Below are 23934 nucleotides of genomic sequence, written 5' to 3'. Positions count from 1 at the left end.
TTCCTGTAGAAGAAACAGGCACTAGCTTTATTATAACTTGAGGCTGTTTCACTCTGAAAACTGCAATGTAGGCTAACTGGCATTTTAACAAACCACTGAGGGACTCCAGAATACATGCTTACATCATATGTAAAGCCGTTACTGCATTTTTTCCTAATTGCAAACTTGGCAACTGAGCCTGCAATCTGAATCTTAATCTGGATGCCTACTAGCTCTTTGGTCACCAAGAGGAAAATAACGTAATGACAACTTGGTTAGCCTTTCTGTTGACTGGGGAGCTGGCGCGGGATCAACTGTTGGCTTCTAATCCTGTTGTGGTGTGCTGGGAGGCTTATGTAGCAGTGGAAAACCATGGCTGCAGTCTGATTTCTCCGCAATTCATTTCAAGGTAAACCACAATCTAAATCTAATGCCCAGCAGTGAAACAAGCCCACACAGTGCAAGCAGTTTGATATTACTGCTAAGGCCTGCTCATAGCAGAGCTTGAGAATTCAAGCAGCATTGTAAAAATTCCCATTTGTAACCTCAGCATCTGTGTTTGCAACAAGTCTCTGATGTGTTGGTGAACGCAGGCTTCTTAAAAGCTTTTTTCATTGCCAAGACCTAGAATTAATTGTCTTTCTGATAATGGAAATCTGCTTCTTTATTTGTGGCTAGGGAATGCCTGGGAATAGCTCTAATATTTATGTTGCTCTTAGTTCCTCAAAAGATGGGACTGAGATGCTAAATACTTCTCTCAAAGAGACGAGTAAGCGAAGCTAACAAAGGTCAAGTGCTATCAAGGTGAGAAGGCAAAAGAAGTAGTTTGTAAGTCAGCTACTGTCACTTCTTACCATCCAAGCCCTATCAGCCAGACAGGTTATTTGCAAAGGAAGAACTGGGTAAATTCAGAGCATGTTTATACCTTTGTTAGCAAGCATAATTATCTCCTGAAGTCTGGAAGGCCTGTTGAGCTGGTGGAGTTAAAGTACATTAACTTCCATAGGCAGCAAGCTAGGGGTGGGAGCAAGATGCCTGACATTCACTTCCAGTCAAAATGACGGCTGCATTGGCCATGGGTGACATTTAACGAGAGTCTAGAGCCATGACAAATCCATGCCTCTCTCTCTGTCCTGCTTATCTTATGTTAATCGGTCACAGATCTCAGAGTCCAGCAAGCAGGTAAGCAAGTACTGCCTAAAATCTATGTAGTAACTTTCCTGGTCTGCAGGTTAGTCTTCTGGCCATGTATAGGCATATGCATAATGTGTTATATGCCTAACGAGGAAAGAAAATAACACAGCTGAGAGGCCTGGGATCCTGCTCACTTCTACAGTGATTTATCGGTCTGAGCTGACTGTTAAGGTCTCCCACCACACCCTAGTTTCAGTGGTTGAATACAAAGGGGAAAGGAGTGAGCAGTATCTGGGGTAAAAGGGTTGAATCAAACAGAGTGAGGGCATTGAATACTTGTCCTGTGACTCAGTACCTTCCCGCTAGAGAACCTCCCTTGGCATGTGTTGTCATGCTGCCCTGAACAACTGGCTGGGGTCAGAGCTCCGCTGCCCTGCAGGCTGTACAAATAGCTGAAAAGCCAGTCCCTAGCCCTAAGGAGCATCTGTTCTGAGAAGACAAATAACACATGGGAAAGAAGGTGAAAGGGAGAAGCAATCATCTGTGTAAAAAGTTCTTGCGTGCCATATTTCCACTCTTCCTGCTGGCTGTGTTCATAAACTGGCTGAGCAATGAGGAGCTGGCTCATACCTGAGTAATATATTCACTTGAGGACAGAGGGAAGCTACTGCTGTGTTCCTGTTCCAACTTGGAAGACTTGCAGCATATGAGAAGTGCGTATTTTGGCTCTTAGAGAAGCACAGATTTATAAGCAAGAGGGAGGGCCAAATTTAAATGGCCCAGTAATGCTGTGGACTGTTGAATCTTGGCATTAAAAATGCCTCAACTCCTGGCAGCCTCGACTATGCGTAGCTGATTTGAGACAGAGAAGTTGTTTACACACCTAGGAGGGACTGACTGTTGACAATACTTTCAAAAAGAAGTTTAGGTATTCAAATTCTAATATAGCTGAAGCATTCAAATAAGCATTTTAATTTCTGGCCATACAAGGATGAAGGAGAGGTTGAGTGATAGGTGAGAATGGCCTATCTTGGTGTGAGGGTTGGGACTGGCTCAGTGTCCTTTCTCTGCTGTGAATGGTTGTCTGTACTTGACAGTCAAATCTGCAATCTATAATAAAAGGACTGTCATCATAGCTGCTTAATTGCATGAGAAGTTCCTTCTTCTAAACTCATGAGCAATATAAAACTGGCATGGACCTCCTTGGGGTTGGACTAGATGACCTTTAAAGGTCCCTTCCAGTCCAAACCATTCTATGATTGGCAACCAGGCCTGTGGAAGATAGCACCATCCCACAGCAATGTGGACTGTGTTTAGCCTTAAAGTCTCTGAGTAACTTGATTTGTTTTTGATTTCTCCCTTGGGCTCTGTTATTAGCCTGTTTGCTGACGGAAAGGACATAAATGGAGAAGGCAGATGAAGCCTGACTTAACTTTTTTTTATATTAAGTACTGCCTAAAATCTATGTAGTAACTTTCCTGGTCTGCAGGTTAGTCTTCTGGCCATGTATAGGCATATGCATAATGTGTTATATGCCTAACGAGGAAAGAAAATAACCTCTCAAATTGCACACAACAACTTTTTATTCTGTTAAAGTATGCTTTATAAAAGCAGGGTGACCCTGAAGCCTGAAATCAAATTATTAAAAATTTGCTTCACATTATTTAAAATGGCTGCAGTTCATGTGTGGATACATGCAGATTAATAAACTGCACAATCTTATTTTGTTGTTTCTTCCATGTGATGCTGTCTTCCTTTGTAACTCATTGTATTCATATCAGGATTTTTGTGTAACCTATGGAAAAAATGGCACCATCTTTCCAGTGCACTTTTGGAATGTGTGTGTAAAAGTAGTGCCATATGAACAGGCTGAAAAGGCATCTTCTGAGCCCCAAAACAGCCATGGACTTAATTTTGGTACAGATTTCTTATGCTGCTAGCTTATCTCAGTTTTAACCTTGGAAAACTGGCCTTTGAAGGCACGAAGTCAAGATCTGCAGTTACTGGAGACTTCTCCAGGGCTGTCTCTGCTTGAGAGTTTGTCATAGCAAAGCATATTTTTTTGAAGAGTTGCTTCAGCTGATGCTCTGAGGGTAACAGGGCTGAGGCTCTTCCCTCTGCAGCTCATTGTCATCCTTCATCATTAAATAAGGAGAGTAACAGGTCAGAAGATGGAAATAGCATGCTGAGACAGTGTTTAAAAAACATAACCAAACAAACCCACAAACCTACAAAACACACCACCCCCACCCCCTGCCAAACCAAAAAAATCTGACTTTTATTCTGTCCACACAGGTAAGTAGATTGTGTGTGTATCATCTCATTTATTCAAATTTTTTTTTCCTCTCCCCAGGCATTTACCAGAAAAAGTCAAAGACGATGTGCAGCTAAAGAATATGAGCGGGCAGTGGTTTTATGAAGCAAAGTCAAAGAGGCACAGAGATAAGATACATGGAGCAGATATTATTAGAGCTTCCATGCGACGGAAGCCTGCCACTCTAGGTAAGCATTTTGTTTATATTTTATTTTGGAAAGGCTGGCTCTTACTTAGCTAACCTCAGACACTGTTGTCTGTGAAATACAAGAATAATATTGGTATCTCTACAAGCAGAAAATTATGCAAAAGAGAGATTTCCCATGTAGTTTACAGTGTAAGCTTTCCTTTCCCCCAGTGCTATGTATTAAAGACAGAATTCTGCTTGATGACTGCTAACAGGAAGGGCTGGCTTGTGTTTATGTGTAGGACTAAAAGCCCTCTGCGCTCCTGGACTGCATTCTCATTTCCATTTTTGAGGGCCTGTGAGCTACCCTGGAATGTACAAAGAATCAGAGACTGAGGAAATTGCTTTTTAGTATGGATTTCCAAGCTTTTGGGTACTCAGTTTGAGACCTTTGAGGCTTAATTTTTTTTTTTTTTTTATTTTGAAGGTGACCAAAGGTACTTCAAGTTGATTGGAAATGGTAGGGACCATGAGCTTGAGCTAGTGGTTATAACCACTGAAATATATCTGCCAGGAGTTCTGGCAGCTAGAACTGGCATCCTGCATCCATGTTACCTTTAAATGCACCCACCATTCCCCACATCATGGTGGGTGCCCTCAAATGATCTATTAGAAATGTTTTTTAAAGCCAGCTGTGTTCATGTGCCAGGTAACAGTTGCAGACATTAATTTAGTAGTACAGATAGGTAGTAGTATATTGTGTGTAAAATGAGTAAAGTTGACAAGCTTGGTCTCACTTGATAATAAATATTATATTCTGAAACTCTTTTTTTAAAAAAAAAATCAGGATTTGGGAAGATAATGCGTTATGTTTAACATCAGAAGTAAATACAGTCTTTTGTTTGGAGAGAAGCAAAACAAAGGAGTAGAACATAAGAGCTGCTCTACTGGGCCAGACCAAAAGCTCGTCTCCCCAGCACCCTGCCTCCGAGAGTGCCTGGCAGCATGTGTAGGCTCCAAGGCCAGGACCAGCCTGCAGCCAATTGCACCTCAGACTTTTTTGAAATAGAAGCGGTATTTCTGGATTATTTTTTCCCCGTTAATTTGTTCAAGAAGTTCTTTAAAGCCATGCCCCTTTAACATTCACCATGTCCTGTCAGGACGCATTTTAAAATAAAGGTTTCCGTGTAAGTGACCATTTCTTTTTCTGGTTTTGAATTAATAACCATTAACGTTATCCCTGGGAGAGAAAGTGAGCAGTTGATCTATATTCACAAAAACATATATAATATAGTATACAGGATCTTATAGACTTCTGTTATAAATCTCTCAGCATCTGACTTTCTAATCTGAAGAGTCCTGGTCTATTTTGTCATTCTTTGTATAGAAAGTGATTTTTTTTCTTAGAGAAATTGACCCCCATCGCCTCTTAACCTCCTCTAGTTCTACTAAATCCTTTTGACTTAGAAGGGCAAGACTCTTATTATTCTCACCAGATTGTAATGAAATTTGCAATCTTTATTTTTTAAGTTCTATTAAGGGATTTTGTTGTGTGCTAGTGAAGCAAGTAAGGTACTTCTCTCAATACTGTGGATGGATTACAGCTTGCTACTTTCTATTTGTAACTACAACTTAGCCTTGTTTTCCTGTGTCTAATCCTGCAGTGTTACACGTCTCAATTCCTATATTCCCAGAAATGAGTTTGGATAATGGCAGTTTAGTCAGTTTGAGATTACTGTGTGATGGTTTTAGGTTTTTAAGTTAACAAGAAAAGGCCTGAAACAGAAAAGAATGCAAAAAATCACAGGTGGTTAGTGTAGCATGTTTGTGGTTTTGGCTGGTTTTGGACTTGAAGGTTATGAAAATCAGCTATAAAATTCTAGCTAAATTTTACAGTAACTTATAGCTTAAAGGAAAGTACTTAAAGCCATATTATCTTAAAGGAAGTTTAATTACTCCCAATCTTCTTACTTGAACAAAGGGGCATACTGGTACGTTCAGAACTATGTGCAATTGCTTGGTTTCAATGACTCATTAGATGTCAAGCTATTTTTGCTTGCAGTTATGGATAGCAAAAGTGAGAATAAAAATCTTGCTTATTTTTGCACACTAAGAAACTCTTCATTTCTAAACTGTTAAAGAAGTGCAAAAAGCAGTAGAGGAAATAACGTAAACTAATGTTTTTGACTCTGAAAGGGTGTTATCAGAATAGGATTCTGTGCCACCCCAAAAAGAAATGAAAATGTATTTGCATTTGCTGAATGAGGTGGGGCTTTTTGTTTGGTTGGTTTTTTTTATACTTACCTTCTTAACTTCTATCCATAAAGGATTAGCCACCTGCTTAAATGAGAGTTATGACCAACTTCAAGTTTGCTGCCATAGGAAGGGAATAATTGAATTGATTAACTGAACTTCAACATATTTTCAGTTTCCTGTGGTTTAATTGTTCTTGTTTCCTCAGGACACCGAGATTGAATTTTTGATGTTTATCTAGCTGCAAGAACTACAGGATCAGCCTTTACAAGGGTTGTTGTAGAAAACTTCTCCATTTAGGATCACTTTAATGTCTAAAGCAGATGTACCTGGAGTAGTAGAGTGAAGTGTTCAGAGCAGTATGTGACATTTCTAGTGGCATTAAAAGAATTATTCTTCCGAAGGCACCAGATCTGCTCCTGTACACAATTCAAGTGGACTTTTGAAATAGCTGTAGGACTGAGTGTAAATACTTGTATTTGCTTTTTAAGAAATCCTGTATGAACATATGGGAGACAACAATATTCTTGTTTCATGTTTCAGCTGAGGTGAGTCAGAACAAATCAAACAAAGCAAAGATCAGCTGGGTGAGCAATGTTAATAAAGAAGTCTTTGTGCCACCAGAACTACATGGTGTTGTGGAACATCAAGAAGAAGAAGAACTGAAATCTAGTTCAAGGTAAGCTGTCTGTTTAATCACACTTAGTATGTATATATCGGGACTGGTGAAACTTGTGAGTTGTAAGTTCCACCCAAAATATTGTACTTTCCTCTTATTTCAAAGGTCATAAAATGTTTCCTCAGAATCACCCAAGGAATCCATGCATGTGAAAGGTTGACAAATCGTAGTCATGCATTGTTAATTGTTCTGCATTCAAATGCAGAACAATCTTCGGCTTACCTCTTCAAGGAAAAAGTTGTCAACGGTGTATAGAATGGTCCCACACATGTTCTCATGTCACAATTTAGTCTGGCTTCCGAAAGTGAGACCAGGATTTTCTGGTTAGAATGTCTGGCCATGATCAGTCCTCTGCAGTTAGTAGTAGGGGGACAATAACCTCTGTGTCTCTTCATTCAGTCACTTAATGAGACCAAACTATTGATTCAGCCTGAATTTTAAGCTTGGATCATATGAAGGATCAGAGACTGAGAAATTGCTGTTTAGAATTTTCCAGATTTTTGGGTGCACAGTTTAAGACCTCTGAGACTTTTTAAGGAAACCAAACGTATTTCAGGTGAAAAGAACCAGAATCTTTGGATACTTGGAGAAAATAAGTCAGATTCTACCAAGAAAATTAAATGCCTTTCTGGAAGGGAGAGGCTTCAATTCAGAGTAAGACAAGACGGTCAGCTTGGATATGCCTGAATGGCTATAGTCGTTGCAGGAAAGCTGGATGATAAGTAGTTTCTGAACTACAGAGGATTTTGTATTAAATCACTCTGTCTAAAGCTTATAAACATCCACACAGCTCCATTTTGCTTTGAAATATCCTGAGTCGATTTCTGAGAGAGACAGACAGGTCTTCTCTTTAAAATACCTATATGTGGTAATTCATTGGCTGTGCGAAAAGCTTTCAAAAAGCCTACCTTTGAAAAGGAAAGTGCTGATCTCTTGGCTAGGGTTGATAGCAGGTGGAAATGAAATGGCCAGATTCCTCAACACCATTGAGGAAACAAGAACCAGGGTGTAACACAGATAGCTATTGTTTGTGCTTTCAGTGAACACAGTGAGGTAAGAGCCAGAGTAACTTCCTAGGATGACTGTTTTACTTCTGGTTGTTCTGTTGATCAGCTCTGTAACCTTTCACTTTCTTGTCTGTCTTCTAAGTCCTTCTCTGTACGTCATCTGTTTTTTCTTTGCAGCAAGGCTTGTCTCCTACTATGCATTTGTACAGTATCTAGTAGCGGTTGAATCTTTCACTTTCGTGGTCTGCAAACTGGGCGCACGTTCACGATGAATGGTACCAAAGGTTGGTGTAAGTCTTAACAACTCTGGCTTGCATTACTTGTCTTTCTTATCCTTTACATATCGTTATCAGTGAACTCAAAGGGGCATTTGTCTTACCCCCATCTGAAATTGTGCTGAAAAATGTCAAATAAACTGCTGTGTTATAGACTTCCCCAAAAATGAAGTTGTACAGTAAGGATGATAAGGGTTGCTTATCACAAGAAAGAGCTTAGCTCCCCCCCTGCCCAAGTTGGCTGATAATGCCAACAGAGTTAGTTGTTCCTGAGTGTAGTTTTTTACAGATGGCTTTTACCTTCAGGATATTGTTTTGGAGTTATTTCTTTATGGACAGCACAAGACATGCTGCTGTTTAATATATCTTTTAGAATATTTTGCATGTCATCTTGCACATCAAGATGATGATATTTTAAAAGTAGTACAGCCTTATAATGTTATTCTTACCATTACAACTCCACAATTCCTGTGTGATTGATAAAGAGTAATACATTTCATAAACTGCCAGGGCAGCCTCTTCAAGACTATATAACATTATGAGGTTTAAGAACATGTAGACAATTATTTGGAATCTGACCAACTCGACAGTGGTCTTTAACTTGAGGTGATTTGATGATTTATTTCAGGCCACAGCCATGTGAAGCTTGATAATTATTGTCCAGGACCCTCTCCTGCCCTTTGCTCCAAATTGTGCCAGAAACTAATCAGCCTGTATGCCTTGTTCACGTGTGCTCGTACTTTCACCAACAGCTCAAGATCTTCCCTCTAAAGCACGCTCACACAGTCCAGGATTTATGAGACAGTTGGAAGTGGACTTTAGGAAGTGACCTATAATATATGGGCTGGATGCTTACTTGCATTTCCTTTACATAAATGCTTGATTAGATGTCTCAGATTGTTTGCTTCTAAAATGTCAAAAGCTGAAGCAAGCAAGCATGGCAGGACTGTGTGTAATTCATTGCTTATGATTTCAGTTTGGGCTTAATTCACTATGACTGAGATTAGTCTACACAACATTGCATGTGGGAAATGGCAGGAGGTGCCATATGTTTTTAAAATACCCATCCTTTCTGTTCTCTTGATACTGGACTTTGAAAGAAACTGCTCCGACATGGCTATGGGCCTGTCTGTAATAGCAGCAGCTGATCAGGAGTTCGGGAGACACAATGCAGGGAAAGCAATAACCCCACCAGTTGGGGTGGGAAGGGAGAGCTTAGACACCACAAACATTTAATTTGGCTGTTAGGATAGCAGAGCCACAAGGAATTAATTGACTCTTCCTCTTGTAATGCAATAGTCTCAACATGGCTAGAACTAAGAGGATGAAACAGAGCATCATTCTGGAGCTTGGGATTGCATAAAGTGAGTTCACAGCTTCTAGCATCCAAATGCTACACATGGTTCAAGCACTTGGACTTTTAAAACATTTTAAAGTGCTACTTTAAGGGTAGGTTTGTGGGAGTTGTAGGTTTTTGGGGTTTTTTCCTCCTTCTTCCTCTAAGAGTGGGCTTCAGGCCAGCACTGGCTTGCAGGTTTTGCATAAACTGAACAACTGCTGACCTGAGGATTAGGGCCAGAAGATATGTGATAACAAATTACCCAGACTTTTTTGTTCTGGATCCTATTTTTAACCCAAAACAATTCTTACTGAATGTGAAGAAAGCTCCATTCTGGTAGACCTGTTTGTAGACTGCTGAGGGTCAAATCCAGCCCTGAGATCAGTTCAACTGCTGTTGAGTCAGGGTGCTGCTATACTAGGTGGTACAGAAATCAACCCACAACTATGTTCTTAAAATTAGCTAGTGATCTTCATCCCCACACCCCAAATATCTAAATTCAGTAACGAAGCTGTGAACAAATTTTTTTCTTGGGCATTGTATCACTGTGGTACTTTTCTTGCATACCGGTGCCTTTACAGGCCAGGTGTGTGAAGTGTCATTGTGTAATCTTGCACAGAACTGGTTTTCATAGGGTGACTCAGACTGTCAATATTACCTCTGTTCAGTGATACCATCTGTCTATATGGTGAACCTCAAAAAAGGGCAATGTTAAAGGGGTTTTATCTTTCAAAGTAGGATTTGTAGGTTGTTTTCTTCCCTAGGCTAAATATTCTTAGCCTACATTGAACAGGTGATAAGCATGGGTCTTAGAGTTCTGTAAAGTGAAAATTTGCGCAAAAGCCCTAATTCTTAAAATCCATGTAACTCTTCTGGAATAATAGGGGTGCTGGGATACCTAGATAAGAACATTTTTATGGAGTACTGTTAAATCGCACTAGCTTTACTTGCACCAGATTCTTTACCCTTCAGGATGAGCCTAGGAAAGCTTATTTGTTTCAATGGGAGGCCATTTCTGAGTAGACTGTATTGACAATGCCTGCAAATCTATAACCTCGTTCTCCAGCTTTGCTCCTGCCTTGGCCGTGTTGCCTCTTGGTTCCTGTCCAGTCTGTGTGGAGTTTGGACCTTCATTGTGGTTCTCAGCACCTCGTTTTGCTGAACTGCAGTGCAGGAATTTTTTAATCTGGGTGTATCTATCAGCTTAGCTTCATACACTCTTAGATTAGCCTTGTGATCGCAGCATATCGGAGAACGGTTTGTTCAGTTTTCCCATCTGTATGGGTTGAGGGTAAGCTCATATTTTCAGACCCTTTGTTGTGAAACTTAGTTATAGGATCCTGGGTGTGGTTTTTTTGTCTAGCTTATGTTTTCTTTAGAGCAGAAGTTTTCAGTATGTAATGCCAAATTAACAACTCTGTAATTATTCTATGGTAAGCTGAAGTAGCATTGCATTAAAATATTGTGGTTCTGTGGGGTTCTGTGTGTGTTCAGTGAGATTTTTAAAAGTTACCTTCTCACCTGTAAAAACTGCAGACTGAAGAATGTCTTATTGGTTTCTTGCAGCCCAGGGTACATAACAATATTTTCCTTGTTTAAAATGAGGGAAGGGTTGAAGCATTCATGACCTAGACCTTAAAAAAAAAAAAAAGTCATTTTTGTCCTGTTGGGTAGTAGATATTGTAGATGAGACAGAAAGTGCAGGAGCACCCAGGTGCTCATAAAAACAAAACCACAAACTTAAGTGCTTATAAAAGCAAGAACACAAACTCCAGTTCAGCAGAACAAAGTTTCTTTAAATATATGTATTTCCAGACTTTGGGGAAAAAAAAAATAAGTATTAGAACTAAAGTTAAAAACTGTGATGTAGAATGATACTTTTTGAAAAGAAATTAAAAGTTGCAATATTGAGCTCTTTGAGAACTAGAAATCTTTGTTCTTACTTAGGATCAGAGAAGGATAAAAAGAACAATAATAATCGATTTTACCTGGTGTGTGCATAAAAGAGGCTGCTGCAGTTAGTGTTGAAATATAAGAACAGTTTATTTTTTCACCCATGAGGTAGTTTCCGTTACAAGATCAGCTCATACCTTAAGTTTGTATCACTATGCATGGTGGTGTATTTCTTAAAGGTAGTGTTGAACCAAAAGAGCAAGAAAGAGATAGAAGTTATAGCTCAGATTACAACTGGTATTTTTTTCCTAGCCTTATGTTCAGGCTGCTCATTACTATGTCATCTTATCTTCTCCATAATGGTGTTTTTCCATTTGTAAAATGGAGTGATGTCACTTCTCAGACACACTTAGCAGTCCAGAGGCCAGTAGCCTTTCATGGCTGCCAGACTTTTTTTCTAAACTTCCTGATTAACTGTACTGCACCCTGGAGAAGATGGGAAAGTTGTTCTCTCCTCAGCAGGGCAGACTGTTGCCAGTTACCTGATTGGAAAGATCTTTGTCCATGTGAGGAGGCAGCTCCTGTTTGAACCTGGAACTTGATGAGAGCTGGGAGCTGTTTTCTTGTCCTGGGATGCTACATCTGCCCTCAAAAGCATTGTCTCATGGCTCTGCTACTTACCAATCAATATCTGAAAGTCTTTTTACCTGTGCCAAAGATTGTTAACCAAAGAAGTATCCAGTATCGGAATCTCCTTGTACGTCTATATTGGAAGAAACCGTAGGAGTTGCTTTCCTTCCTAGCCTGAGGTCATATTTCCTACCGGGAGAATATTTATTTTTCCTGCCTTGTACTGTTTCCCCCACCCTCAAAATCATAAGCATGTAAGTTAGTTAATGCTAGCATTTTCTATATAAAGTTAAGATACTGAATGTGGTTGTTATAGGAAGACCATATTTAAATCCACATCTAACTTCCATCTTAAAAAAACAAATGCTTTTTCATATCTGAGATGTTTAGATAAACTCAAATTATTAAAATCTGATTGTTTTGGAAAAAAAACCCTTGCATCGTTCTGCAAATAGATGAAATATTTCTTGATATAATGTAGGAGCTGTCTCTTCTAGCTGTTTTAATTTCTCCTTATTTGGGCTATACTTAGTCAGGATACTTAGTAAGTTATAACTTACTTCACCTATGCTATCAAACCACAGATTTTATAAATCTTAATTCAAAGAATAGCTTATAAGCTGTACCTCTGAGTGGATGTGTTGTCTGTGGCATGTCACATCTTTGCTATAGTGGTGATGGCGTTCCTTTGATTTTTTCCGACTTGGACACGTTGCAAAACTCTCTTTTTATCAGATTTTGGCACTTTCCTCCACTTTGATTTCAGTCCTAGAAGTATAAAAGTAGGACAACGATGGAGACAGCAACACTGATATTGTTTGGAGAGTGGCTATATTTACATAAAGCTTGCTCAGAAATCTAAAAGATTTCAAAAATAGGGTTTCTGTCATGCCAAGTAGAAGTTGTATTGAATTCTTTAATAAGCAAAGAAATTTTTGCAAGGAAACAAAGCAGCAGGAATATCCCCTTGCTATGGAGAGGAGAAGGTTTGCTTCTAAATCTGATGAGAACAGTCTAAATAGAAAACTTCAGGTGCCAAGAGGTTATATTCGAGTATGAATAAATGAATCTCTGTTTTGCTTTTTGAAAAATGTCCTGTTTGCTGAAGTTGTTACATGCTTTTTCTTTGCAGTTCTAAAACAATAACCTCTGTGTTAGACAAACCAGAGGAAAGACCTATGAAGGCAGCAGTCTCACCAGTAAAGGTATGATTGGTGTTGAATATAGCAGAAGTTATCTTTTACATTTTGTGTGTTCCTCCTGCTTTAGTGATAAAGATAACTAAAGATTTGAGAAAGAAAGATAATAAGTTGGAAAAAATGAGTATTTTTTGTTTTGGAGGGAGATAATGAAAACGCTAAAAGTTCAGTGCTAAATGCTGTTACGGCTATAATCAGTGGCTGTCTGTGCTTGACATTGTTTCTAATCTCTTCAGCCACTGAAAAGAATTGTCTTGCTGTGTTCCAATATCTCTAAAGTCACAGAAGTAGAGATAAAATTATTTAACTTGCAACAACTTGGGATTTTCAAGTGTCTTTAAGTGGTGGCTTATCTCTGCTGTTGGTGACTTCCAAAAGAACAGGATGAAGCTATCACTAGCACTTCTGATAGTTCCCTGGTTCATGTTGTTTAGGTTTTTTTGTCATGTATCCAATTTGAGAGGCATGCTTTCAGATTCTTTGCCGACAGGGTAGTGAGGCAGAGGAAATCACTGCACTTTCATTTATTTTGTCAAGACTGTACTGATATAGGAGTTTGACTGCAATTATAATGTTCATTCCTTTTTTAGCAAAGGAGAAATCCATTTAATTCCACTGCATCAGGTGATAACTTGAACAGTGGGGAATCAGAAAACAGACCAGCCACTCTACCTCAGCTATCGAAGAAGGGTAAATACACTTATTTAGCATATGACTCTGAATTTCTTGGTGGTTTATATGGAAATTATTTTTACTTTCATTGCTTCTTTTTGTAAGATATCAAAACCTGTTTTATCTTAACTACTTGAAGTTATCAACTAGTTCATTTCAAACCCCATGTAAAACATGGGAATATACTCAGGAAATAGCTGTTTATGTGAGTAAATGGATTTTGCTTCCTTTCTTTTACTCACAGTTCTAGTCAGTATTAAGCACTGCATCTGAGAGGGCTGTTTGTCCTGAATTGCTGATGAGAACAGAGAAATTTCCTTGAATTTAGCATAGCTGTCTTTATGACCTTCCAGTCATTGCTGCTATTGGCTCAACAGAAGTCTAACTCTTTGATCTTTATTTTTTTCCTTTGTTTTCTCAGTCCTGTTTATTTTCGAATACTCCCTTTCCTGCAATATTCTCTGCAAGCAAGTAGATGAGTGATGATATATCACAATACAGGCATTTGAAGTTGTAATTTACAGGCTCATATGTGGAAATTACTCCCTGTCTCTGTTATGAAGCTTGCCAACAGGAAAAAGGAAGACTTGCACATTAGGAATAAAAAAAAAAAATTCATCTCCCTACTGGGAGAACACTTCTGCATTTTACCTTATTCCACATGAATGTGGAAATAGCCTGTTTCCATTTCTGTAGGTTGCTGTTTATGTTCTGAGCCTGAAGAGGAGCATGCATATTCAAAAGCTGCCCTTCCCTGCAAAGTTTGTCCCTCGCAGGAATAACGCTGATCAAAAATTTGGTGTGCTCTCTATCTTTGGAATCATCAAATAGTTAATATTTCTAGAATAAGAAATAACTACAAGATTTTCATCTGTTAAAACTTCCTGTTACATACAAGTGAAATCAAACACCTATGTTGAATTTCCTCCTGTGTTTTACTGTGGGTGTTTTTAATAAACCAATATAATCACTGCATTCTAGATCTGCACTGTCATACCCCTCTGTTTATGCAGATGAATGTTACGTAAACTCATGATTTCTTCTCTATATATGTCTTACAGAAATTTTGTCACTCTCAGAAGAGAGTCAACCTAAACCAAACTTACAAAATGATGAAAGAGAGAAACATAAAAAGCCTTCTGTAGAACCTACTGATGAATCACAGAAAGGACTAGTTAAGCGCCCTGTCCCAAAAGCTAGAAAATTAATTCACAAAGCAACAGATCCTGTGTCACAAAGAGAAGACTTTGTTCCAAAACCAGCCAAACGGACCGACAGGATTAATGGCATTGGTACACCACCCAGGGGCATTCTGAAGCACAGTTCAAGTTCAAGTTCCACTGACTCAGAAGTTCGTGTTAGCCAGATGTTAGATGTTCAGAAAAAGAATGCTCTTCCTACTGCAACTATTTTTGAAGGAGAAGCTGAGAAGAACTCTCTTACAGAAGAATTGGAAGACTCCACACAAATTTCACTGGAAAGACTAAAACAAGTGAGGTTCTCATCTAGCACAGGTAAAGGAGAACCTCTGCAAAGCCCACAGCTACAGCATGGTAGAGAAAAAGGAGAGTTTGATTTGTTAGAATCTGACGAAATAAGCAGTAGTGGAAATGATGCTATTAGATCAGATTCATCTGGGAAAAAGCAAATTTCTGCTGTAAAGCCTTTGGGAACCTATTCATCAGCTTTACAAGTGAAAACAATAGATGGCTTACAAGATGATACATCGGCATCTGCTCCTTGTGACACTAATAGGTCAGTCCTCCTGGTTAATGAAGCCTTGCAGACAAAGACAGTTACTCCTAAGAAACTTGAAACTCTACAGAAGACCTCCAGCAATACCCTGCCAAATAGCAATGACGAACTGAGTGTTGATGAGACACGTGAAAATAAAGCCAACCGGTTCTTGAGCCATGAATCAAAGTCACACAAAAACTTTACTGGTAAGAGATTAATAGGAGCGAAGAACAGAATGCAATAGCATGTAGCACATATTCATTAATGTTTAAATCACTTGTATCTAAGAATTAACAACTAGGAAACAGAAATAGTAGGAATGTGCTACATACTGCAGAATTAAATTTTAAATCACTTTTTTGTATTTTAATGCTCTAATGTAGTCGATATTTTTTAGATTATATTCTATTGGCATTCTTAAGAATTAACAATCAGATCAGAGCCTGGATAGGCACCTTTATTGTGGATGATGAATGAAGGTGAAGTGATGGCATTTGGATAGAATTCCTGTCATAAGGCCTGGTAGATCTGTCTGCACAGGAACTGAAGAATTTCTGGTGTACTGCTGTCAACTGTCCTTGGTAGTAATCCAGTTGTGACTTGGGGATTTGCTCATGGGACTAAATACAAATATGCTGGGTTGTACCCGCCCATCCCATCCCCCCCTTCAGTGTGGCCATTTCCTTTAGAACGGAGATAACCAATCTTATCTGCTCGCACGCTCAAAAGTAGTATGATTAATCTTCCAGTAGGATATCTCAGTGCAGGAATTTATTTTTCACTCTATTGCCCGCAGTATGGTTCTTTCCAAAAACACAAGGACAGAGAACTCTCTTCTCTGCTAACAGTACAAAAAAAAAAAAATCTGAGAGATTTTTCAAGATAGATTGAACGTTTGTAGAGTCATGTGTCTGATTCCTAACTCTGATAAGTTTGTTTACATTGTAGATGAACATCAGCTTTCTGCTAAGACAGAAGCATATGCGGTGTCAAATACCAATTCTACAAGTCTTCAACAAGGTAAGCCTGATCTTGTTGAGGAGCGAGATGCTAAAACCACTTTCAAGCCTGAAAAACATGCTGATGAACTCATGGAAGTGGCTGATGAATCTGTATCAAAAGTTTTAGATTGGTTTAAAAGAAGTTCTGGTACTGAAGATAGGAAACATGTATCAGCTAGATCCCAAGGCAGGGAACCCAAAGAGGAAATGGACTTCTCAACCAGAACAGCAGTTCTTCCTACAGAACACAGTGGGCCTAGCATGGATGGAAAAACAGAAGTTACCGAAGAGTTTCTAAACAGTAAAATTAAACAACAGAACAGTATTTCACCTACATCATTTATTTCAGAAGATACACAGCTGATAAAAGAGAGGATGAAATCTAAGAAAGGGGAAGAGAAAGAGGAGCAAAATGACAAATCACTAACTGAATTTGACTGTACAAGAGTTGAAGAACATGGTCAAGAAATCAAGCAACAAAATAAAAAATCAAATCTCTTGGAACATCAAGAACACAAGCTACCAGCTCAGAAATGTGAATCAGAGAAGGCAATACAAGAAAAAAGAAGAATAAGGGAGATCAGAGCATTCTGGGAAAGGGATAAAACTATCCCCAGTCATGGAGAGAAAGAAGTTAGTATCAATACTAATGCATCAGGTGGCGGTGCATTGAAAGGTCTCAGGGAAAGTGACAAAATAAAACCAACTGCAGTATACCTACCTAATGGATTAGAAGATCAAAGCAAGAATACATTAAGAAGTGCTGAACTAAGTTGTGCAAGCCAGCCTTCAAGAAATGAACATCACAACTCTTTTGAGTTTGGGCCAGGCCATGCAGTTGAAAAGCCAGAAAGAGCACTTCCATCTGATGGTGAAGTTCATGAATATACAGAATTGCCAAAAGCCAGTAACTTGCGGCAAAGTGTTGGTGCCACTTCAGCTTCCACAGAAAGCAAAGATGAGAAGGAAACACTTAAAGGAAAAGTTGCTGCTTGTTCCCAGCAGAAGCCCAGCTTCCAGGTTTTGTCTTTAAAAGGAAAGATGACTGAAAAGTCCAAGAATCAAATTTCAGATCCTTCACAGTTCCAGAGTTTGAGAAACTTCTGGGATACCGGAGTTAAATTACAGAGTAGCATTGATAGGGGAGATGTTTCTTTGCCAAATAATACTAGCTCAGTAACCTATGAAAGAAATAGTGTGAGCAAGCAAAAGTTAATTCAACAACAAACCCAAACATCTGAGAGAGAAAAAACACAAAACCTAGATTCTGTGGTATGTGAACTTCCTCTAGGATCTCCTACCTTGAAAGGTCTGAATGTGACACACACAAAAAATACAGACTCTGTCCAGCTGGACAGAAAACCAGTTATCTTAAAACCCCAGGAAAAGATGGCTTTTCCAGAGCAAGAAGTTAAAGAATGTGTAGAAAAAAGTGTTGTTTCATCAAAAGAACATCATGTTTCCTTGCAGTTGTTCCAGTCACCTGGTGATAAAGATGCTTTAAAGGAGACAGCAGTAGATGATTGGCTATGTTTATCTATAGAAAAAGTGGAGAACAAGACTACTCCATTAGATATCAATCTTCCTAAAGAGGAAGCTGAGCTAGATGTATTTAAATTAGGCCTAAAGAAGTTAGAAAAGGAAGCCTCTGAGATGTCATCTAGCTTGAACCTAAAAGAAAACATTTTGAAAGGGACAACTTTTCACTCAAATCAGTGCAAGGTCTTTGAAAGAAAAGTAGAACAGAGCCATGACATTTGTCCTGTTAATCAAAAAGAAGAAATAGGCAAAAGCACAGGAAAAGTGAATGTGGCATCAACAGATGAGCATGAAAACAAAAAAAGCCTCAGGAAACTGTTTAGGGAATTTGAACCTTTTGGTCTACGACATCAGGCAGCAGACAAGGATGATAGTCCTGAGGATCCTCAGAGGCTTCAAGCTGGTTTGCAGAACCTGCTCAAAGAAACCTTTGCATTTCAACCTTCTGAATATAGAAGAGTGGGAATGAAAACGTCCGATGACATGAATAGCATATCACAAACTAATTGTAGTGTAGAATCAACATGCCAAGATGATACTGGTCAGCCTGAAGAGGTCAATGAGACCACAGAAAAGTCGGTTGCCCCATCCAAGGTCAGTGGCTTGAGTTCTGCTTTAGAGAAGCTGCTGAAGGAGGCCTCTGAAACACCATCTCCTAAACCAAAACATGCCGACAGCACAGTACAGAGGACTTCTGAAATGGAAGTTAAAAACATGACCTATGAGCATGATGGAGAGTTGCCACAGGAAATTGGTGAGACCATAGAAAAGTCTGTTGCCCCATCCAAGGTCAGTGGCCTGAGTTCTGCTTTAGAGAAGCTGCTGAAGGAGGCCTCTGAAACGCCACCTCCTAAACCAAAACGTGCCGACAGCACAGTACAGAGGACTGCTGAGATGGAAGTTAAAAGCATGACCTATGAGCATGATGGAGAGTTGCCGCAGGAAATTGGTGAGACCATAGAAAAGTCTGTTGCCCCATCCAAGGTCAGTGGCCTGAGTTCTGCTTTAGAGAAGCTGCTGAAGGAGGCCTCTGAAACGCCACCTCCTAAACCAAAACGTGCCGACAGCACAGTACAGAGGACTTCTGAAATGGAAGTTAAAAACATGACCTATGAGCATGATGGAGGGTTGCCGCAGGAAATTGGTGAGACCATAGAAAAGTCTGTTGCCCCATCCAAGGTCAGTGGCCTGAGTTCTGCTTTAGAGAAGCTGCTGAAGGAGGCCTCTGAAACGCCACCTCCTAAACCAAAACATGCCGACAGCACAGTACAGAGGACTGCTGAGATGGAAGTTAAAAGCATAACCTATGAGCATGATGGAGAGTTGCCGCAGGAAATCGGTGAGACCATGGAAAAGTCTGTTGCCCCATTCAAGGTCAGTGGCCTGAGTTCTGCTTTAGAGAAGCTGCTGAAGGAGGCCTCTGAAACGCCACCTCCTAAACCAAAACGTGCCGACAGCACAGTACAGAGGACTGCTGAGATGAAAGTTAAAAGCATGACCTATGAGCATGATGGAGAGTTGCCGCAGGAAATTGGTGAGACCATAGAAAAGTCTGTTGCCCCATCCAAGGTCAGTGGCCTGAGTTCTGCTTTAGAGAAGCTGCTGAAGGAGGCCTCTGAAACGCCACCTCCTAAACCAAAACGTGCCGACAGCACAGTACAGAGGACTGCTGAGATGGAAGTTAAAAGCATGACCTATGAGCATGATGGAGAGTTGCCGCAGGAAATCGGTGAGACCATGGAAAGATCTGCACTGTCCAAGGCTGAATATAGAGTATCTAATATTAATTTGCAGAAGCTACCAAAAGAGGTCTCTGAAACACCAGCTTCTGTTCTTGAAAATATGGATAAGAAAATGCAAGGTAAAATACAGACTAGTCTAACTATGCATGCTCCACATCAACGAGAGAGAGATCATCCTCAAGAAATACAAGAAACAATAGAAAAAAATTCTGCTTCAAATACTGCAAAATTCAGTGAATTCAGTTGCTCTTTGGAAAAACTTCTTCAAGAAGCATCTAAAGTTTCATGTCCAATATCCAAAGAGTTACATAAACAAGAAAAGTTTGGGGATCATATGTTTCCGTCACAAAAAGAGACTCTGTTCATGACAATATCACAGCCACATAATGCTTTAAGTAGCTATCATACACAGATGAAGATAGCTATCAAAGGGGGAGCTCCAGAACAAAATATCAAAGCTTCTGTAAGTGATCTTGCAGTAAGTGAAATTGAAGCTTCTGATCTTCCTAAAAGAAATGGAGCTATTAATAAAATAGAAAAGAGAAGCATGGCTCCATTTGATGTTCCTCCCTTAGAAGGAGAGACCAATATGATTGCAATCAAGCCATTCAAGATAAATGAAAAAGGAAGGAGAGACGAAAGCACATCCTTGGATGCCTCTGAAAAGAATTCAGAATTTAAAGCACTGTTGAAATTCAGAAAAGCAAGCACACCACTTAAAGATGAGAGCAACTCCTCCCAGCCAGAAGGAGCTCAACTCTGCTTAATGTCTCAGCATGAGGATAATGATGAAGAGGAAGGGGATGGCTCAAATTTGGGATCCAAGTTTTCAGATGAAAACTCTGATTCCCACTCTGGAACCGGAAGTTCAACTCGTGAGCCGTTTGATTTCTAAAATTCATGGTGCTGGGTTGTTAAACATGGCTACAATTTTTTTTGGTAGCCAACTTGAAATATGTTAACCGAAAGTCTGTGTGATACTTTTTCTTAATTGAATGCTTTGGATATTTTTTGGGGAAGGATGAGAAGAACAAGTTAAGTTCTTTAATTGGAAAGTGTTTGACAAACATGTACTACGTTTGAGTAAGCCTTTTTGGCAAGGGGAGTGGAGCAGCACGAATCAATCATATCAGTTTCCATTATTTACCCTTTTCTTCCTCCCCTGTGACATCGCCTTCAAATTAATAACATTGTAACACTCAAAATCTGGTATTTCATTTAAATATACTGCATTAAAAGAGGGAAAAAAAAAATCGGTGGCTGGCTGACTGAGTTAATTCTTTCATTTGACCAGCTAGTCTTCAAAGGTAAATACTTACCAGTGGAATGGCTGGATATAAAGACAATACCAATACCCTGTGCTCTTTCATTTAGCATTGCTGCCTGTTGCACTAGAAAGTGGCCATATAAATGAAGTGATCTGTTTACTAGGTTTTTCATTATTTGGTTGAATGGCAGCTCTAGTCAATGTATAATGTGTGATAGTCATCAAAGAGCGTAAGGTAGAGGAGATAATTTAACTTTTTTAATCTGCTGCTGAGAGACTGGAAATGTTTTCTTCACCTGGAGAATCGGAGAAATATGTGAAGTTTCCAGGGCCTGCCAACTTACTCTTGAGCCTGTTTTGAAAGTGAGATTCCAATGGAAGTCAGTGAAAACTCAAGACAAATGAGAAAAAACGAAACATAATTTGGTTTTGCCCATAATTAGATAGCAACACTGTAAGGCCTGGTTGGTTGGCTGATGGGGAGGAAAGCGAGGTAGGGAGGAGAGAGGGTCTTGAAGGTTTCTGAAGGAGCTAGGTCTGTCTTGATTCTGCCCTTGGAGACAACTCCATGATTTCAGGGATCCAAATATCTCCACCGCTGGGTTTTTTTTGTGGTGGTTACGCAAGTATTGAAACAAAATTACTTCACTGGGGAGAAAATATAACGGACAAGTTTACACAGAGGGAAAAACTAAAGCTATTAATTTATTTGTGCTGATTCATAACAAGATGGTTACAAAATGGCTAAAGTCTGAGTTTATCCTATATTGTTCTTAGACAATTAAGTACTGCAATTGCCCGAAACCTGCTTATTAGTTAGTACAGGCAGATACCTACACAGGGCGAATCAACCAACCTGCCTCTCTCTACAAATGGCTGAGAGAGCAAATGGACACTTAAAATTAGATTTATTTTGTTTATTTTGGATTTATTTTGTATTTGCACTGTCTTTGCTAACAGTCAAAATAGATTTCCATGAGAAATCCATGGTTTTTTAAGCAACTTGCTTAAAATGGCATGTGTGTGTGTGCAGTGTTCATGTGTTTTATCTCGTAACAGGTTCAGAAGAAGAATTAAACCCTGTTTTGATGGCTTTGAAAAGGAGTGCAGATAGGAAAATGCCTTCCAAAAGTCTAGAGGACATTCCATCAGCCACCTCAAGTGAGCACAAAGCTTGTATGTGTCTCCCATGACCCCCAGTTTGGCTTAAATGCGTTCATGCTGGTGTTTCATACAGCTTTGCCAAGTAGTGGTTTTTGTCTTTGTTTCTCAATAAGCCGTATGGAGGTTGTACTATAGAACTGAATTCTTTTCTCATACGGTTTAGTTTTCAGTTCTTTGTGTTAATTTTGAAATAACACTGGTCTATGAAGCAGACATCTATCAAAAATGCACTGTGTTAATCAGTGATGAACTGTTTCTTGGATAGTTTTTTCAATAGTGAAAGTATTGGCAACTACCCAAAGCGGTAGTGAGCCATTGTCTCCTGGCTGCTTGCTTGGGTCAAATTAGCGGACAGTGGAAGTATGAAAAAATCATCTCAGTTTAGTAGTGTTTCACCTGTGTATTCTAGCAATTAATATACCAAACTCACTTTAAGAGAATACAGTGGGTCAAGATTGTACTTAAAATTCATTCCTGACTTCCCTCTGTAGCCTCCTAGTGTTTTTTTTATTATTATTCCTGTCTCACTTCACCCTGCCCCTGAGTTTTCATGCTTATTCCATGTCTAATGGGGAAGACATAAACTTAATATTTGTGAACTAAAGTGTGGAGGTGTAGATTTTGAAAGATGTTGGCTATCGTTGGCAAATTACTCTTCTAATACTACTTATGCTATTGCTTGCTTCTAACGAGTTTCTAGGTTTTAGGTATGCACTAACATTGTTGCAACAGCACACTGATAGAAACTGAGTCAACATGAGACTGCTGCTTGGATGTAGGCTTGAAGTAGTGTGTGAAGTGGAAAGCATCTCTTGAATTTAACCATTCCCATGGCTCTGCTGGTTTGTTTGGGTTTTTTGTCGTCATTACTCTTAATTCTGTGATTACCACTGCCATCCATTTTATCATACTGAACAGCAAAATGTCTAACTATGTGTTACTTTTTTCCTGCACAGATAAAGGAAAAATAAATAATCCAAAGGAAGAAATAGCTCTTAGTGCTGAAGATGGTAAATATCTTTTGTGTCTGCATGGAAGTTTATTGTTTTTCAATAGCCTCTGTTTACTAGTAAAGGAGTTTTGAAAGCAAGAATTGTATTGCGCTTTTAGATTTCATTAACTTCAGTGTGACTTAAATGCTTCTGCAGAATTTTGTTGTGTTGGTTTATTCTTAAGGAATATACTTATGTTACGTCCTGCTATATCTGTAGGAACTCTATGCCACCTACCAGCGTATTATTTTGGCCTTTGGTCATTCAGCCTATGAAACAGTTACTGAAATGATTGAGAGTTTTGAACATTAGCTCGGTTGAAAGACTTGGCCTAAGTAGATGTTGAATTTGTTTATCTGTTGCATTATAAGATGCAAGATGACTTTTGCTCATGCAAAACACCCTTCAGAATACATCAGCTGAAAAGGAACCTCTTACAATCCTTGTCTCAATCCAGCAAAGTAGAATTGCTCTAAGCAATAGATGAAATGCTAGATCAGTTGCTGTTGATATCATCAACCCATTAATGCATTACAGATGCTTTATTGTTAAATTTTTCTGTATGCCTTTAGAAATTCCAAATCTAAGCAAAATAAAAGCAAACCTGCTCCAAGAACATGTGAAGATGAACACAATAGAAAACCATCAAATAACACTGAATATGGTGGAATATAACACACAATTTTTTATTTACTGCATTGTGGCACTACAGTTCTAAAAAACAGTTGTGCACAGTTGCGTTTATTGTTGTGTTTTAGATGCTTTAAAGCATTTTGCATGTTAGTGGCCGATAGTGCAATAGGATGATTGTAGTGTAATAGGGTGCATGCAATGTCCAGTAAATTAACAAGACTTAAGCACCGTACTACACTTTGCTTTCAAATGGAGACCCCCTACTGAAAGCATGTTATATATTCAATATGGAATGTGTACTTACTTATCTGAAAAGGGTGGGGTTTTTTGAGTTAAATTTGTTAACAGTGAAGTTTTG

At 39.1% G+C, this 23934-nt stretch overlaps 1 protein-coding gene across 2 annotated transcripts in view; it reads left to right on the top strand.

Annotated features, from left to right (window-relative positions):
• The window catches only part of SYTL2 (synaptotagmin like 2), a 63603-nt gene that overhangs the window by 25992 nt on the left and 13677 nt on the right, over window positions 1-23934 (top strand). The window contains exons 3-10 of one of the 2 annotated variants that reach the window (XM_075140237.1): window positions 3467-3615; window positions 6351-6486; window positions 12763-12835; window positions 13420-13519; window positions 14563-15444; window positions 16187-16258; window positions 21847-21948; window positions 22908-22961. In XM_075140237.1, the coding sequence (XP_074996338.1) occupies window positions 3467-3615; window positions 6351-6486; window positions 12763-12835; window positions 13420-13519; window positions 14563-15444; window positions 16187-16258; window positions 21847-21948; window positions 22908-22961 (1568 nt within the window). Of the gene's footprint in view, window positions 1-3466; window positions 3616-6350; window positions 6487-12762; window positions 12836-13419; window positions 13520-14562; window positions 15445-16186; window positions 20396-21846; window positions 21949-22907; window positions 22962-23934 lie in introns of both variants that reach the window. The other variant, XM_075140238.1, reaches the window with a different exon arrangement.

This window comes from Calonectris borealis, chromosome 1 (genome assembly GCF_964195595.1).
Source record: "Calonectris borealis chromosome 1, bCalBor7.hap1.2, whole genome shotgun sequence".
Lineage (NCBI taxonomy): Eukaryota > Metazoa > Chordata > Aves > Procellariiformes > Procellariidae > Calonectris > Calonectris borealis.
This window is presented reverse-complemented; position numbering and strand designations above follow the sequence as displayed.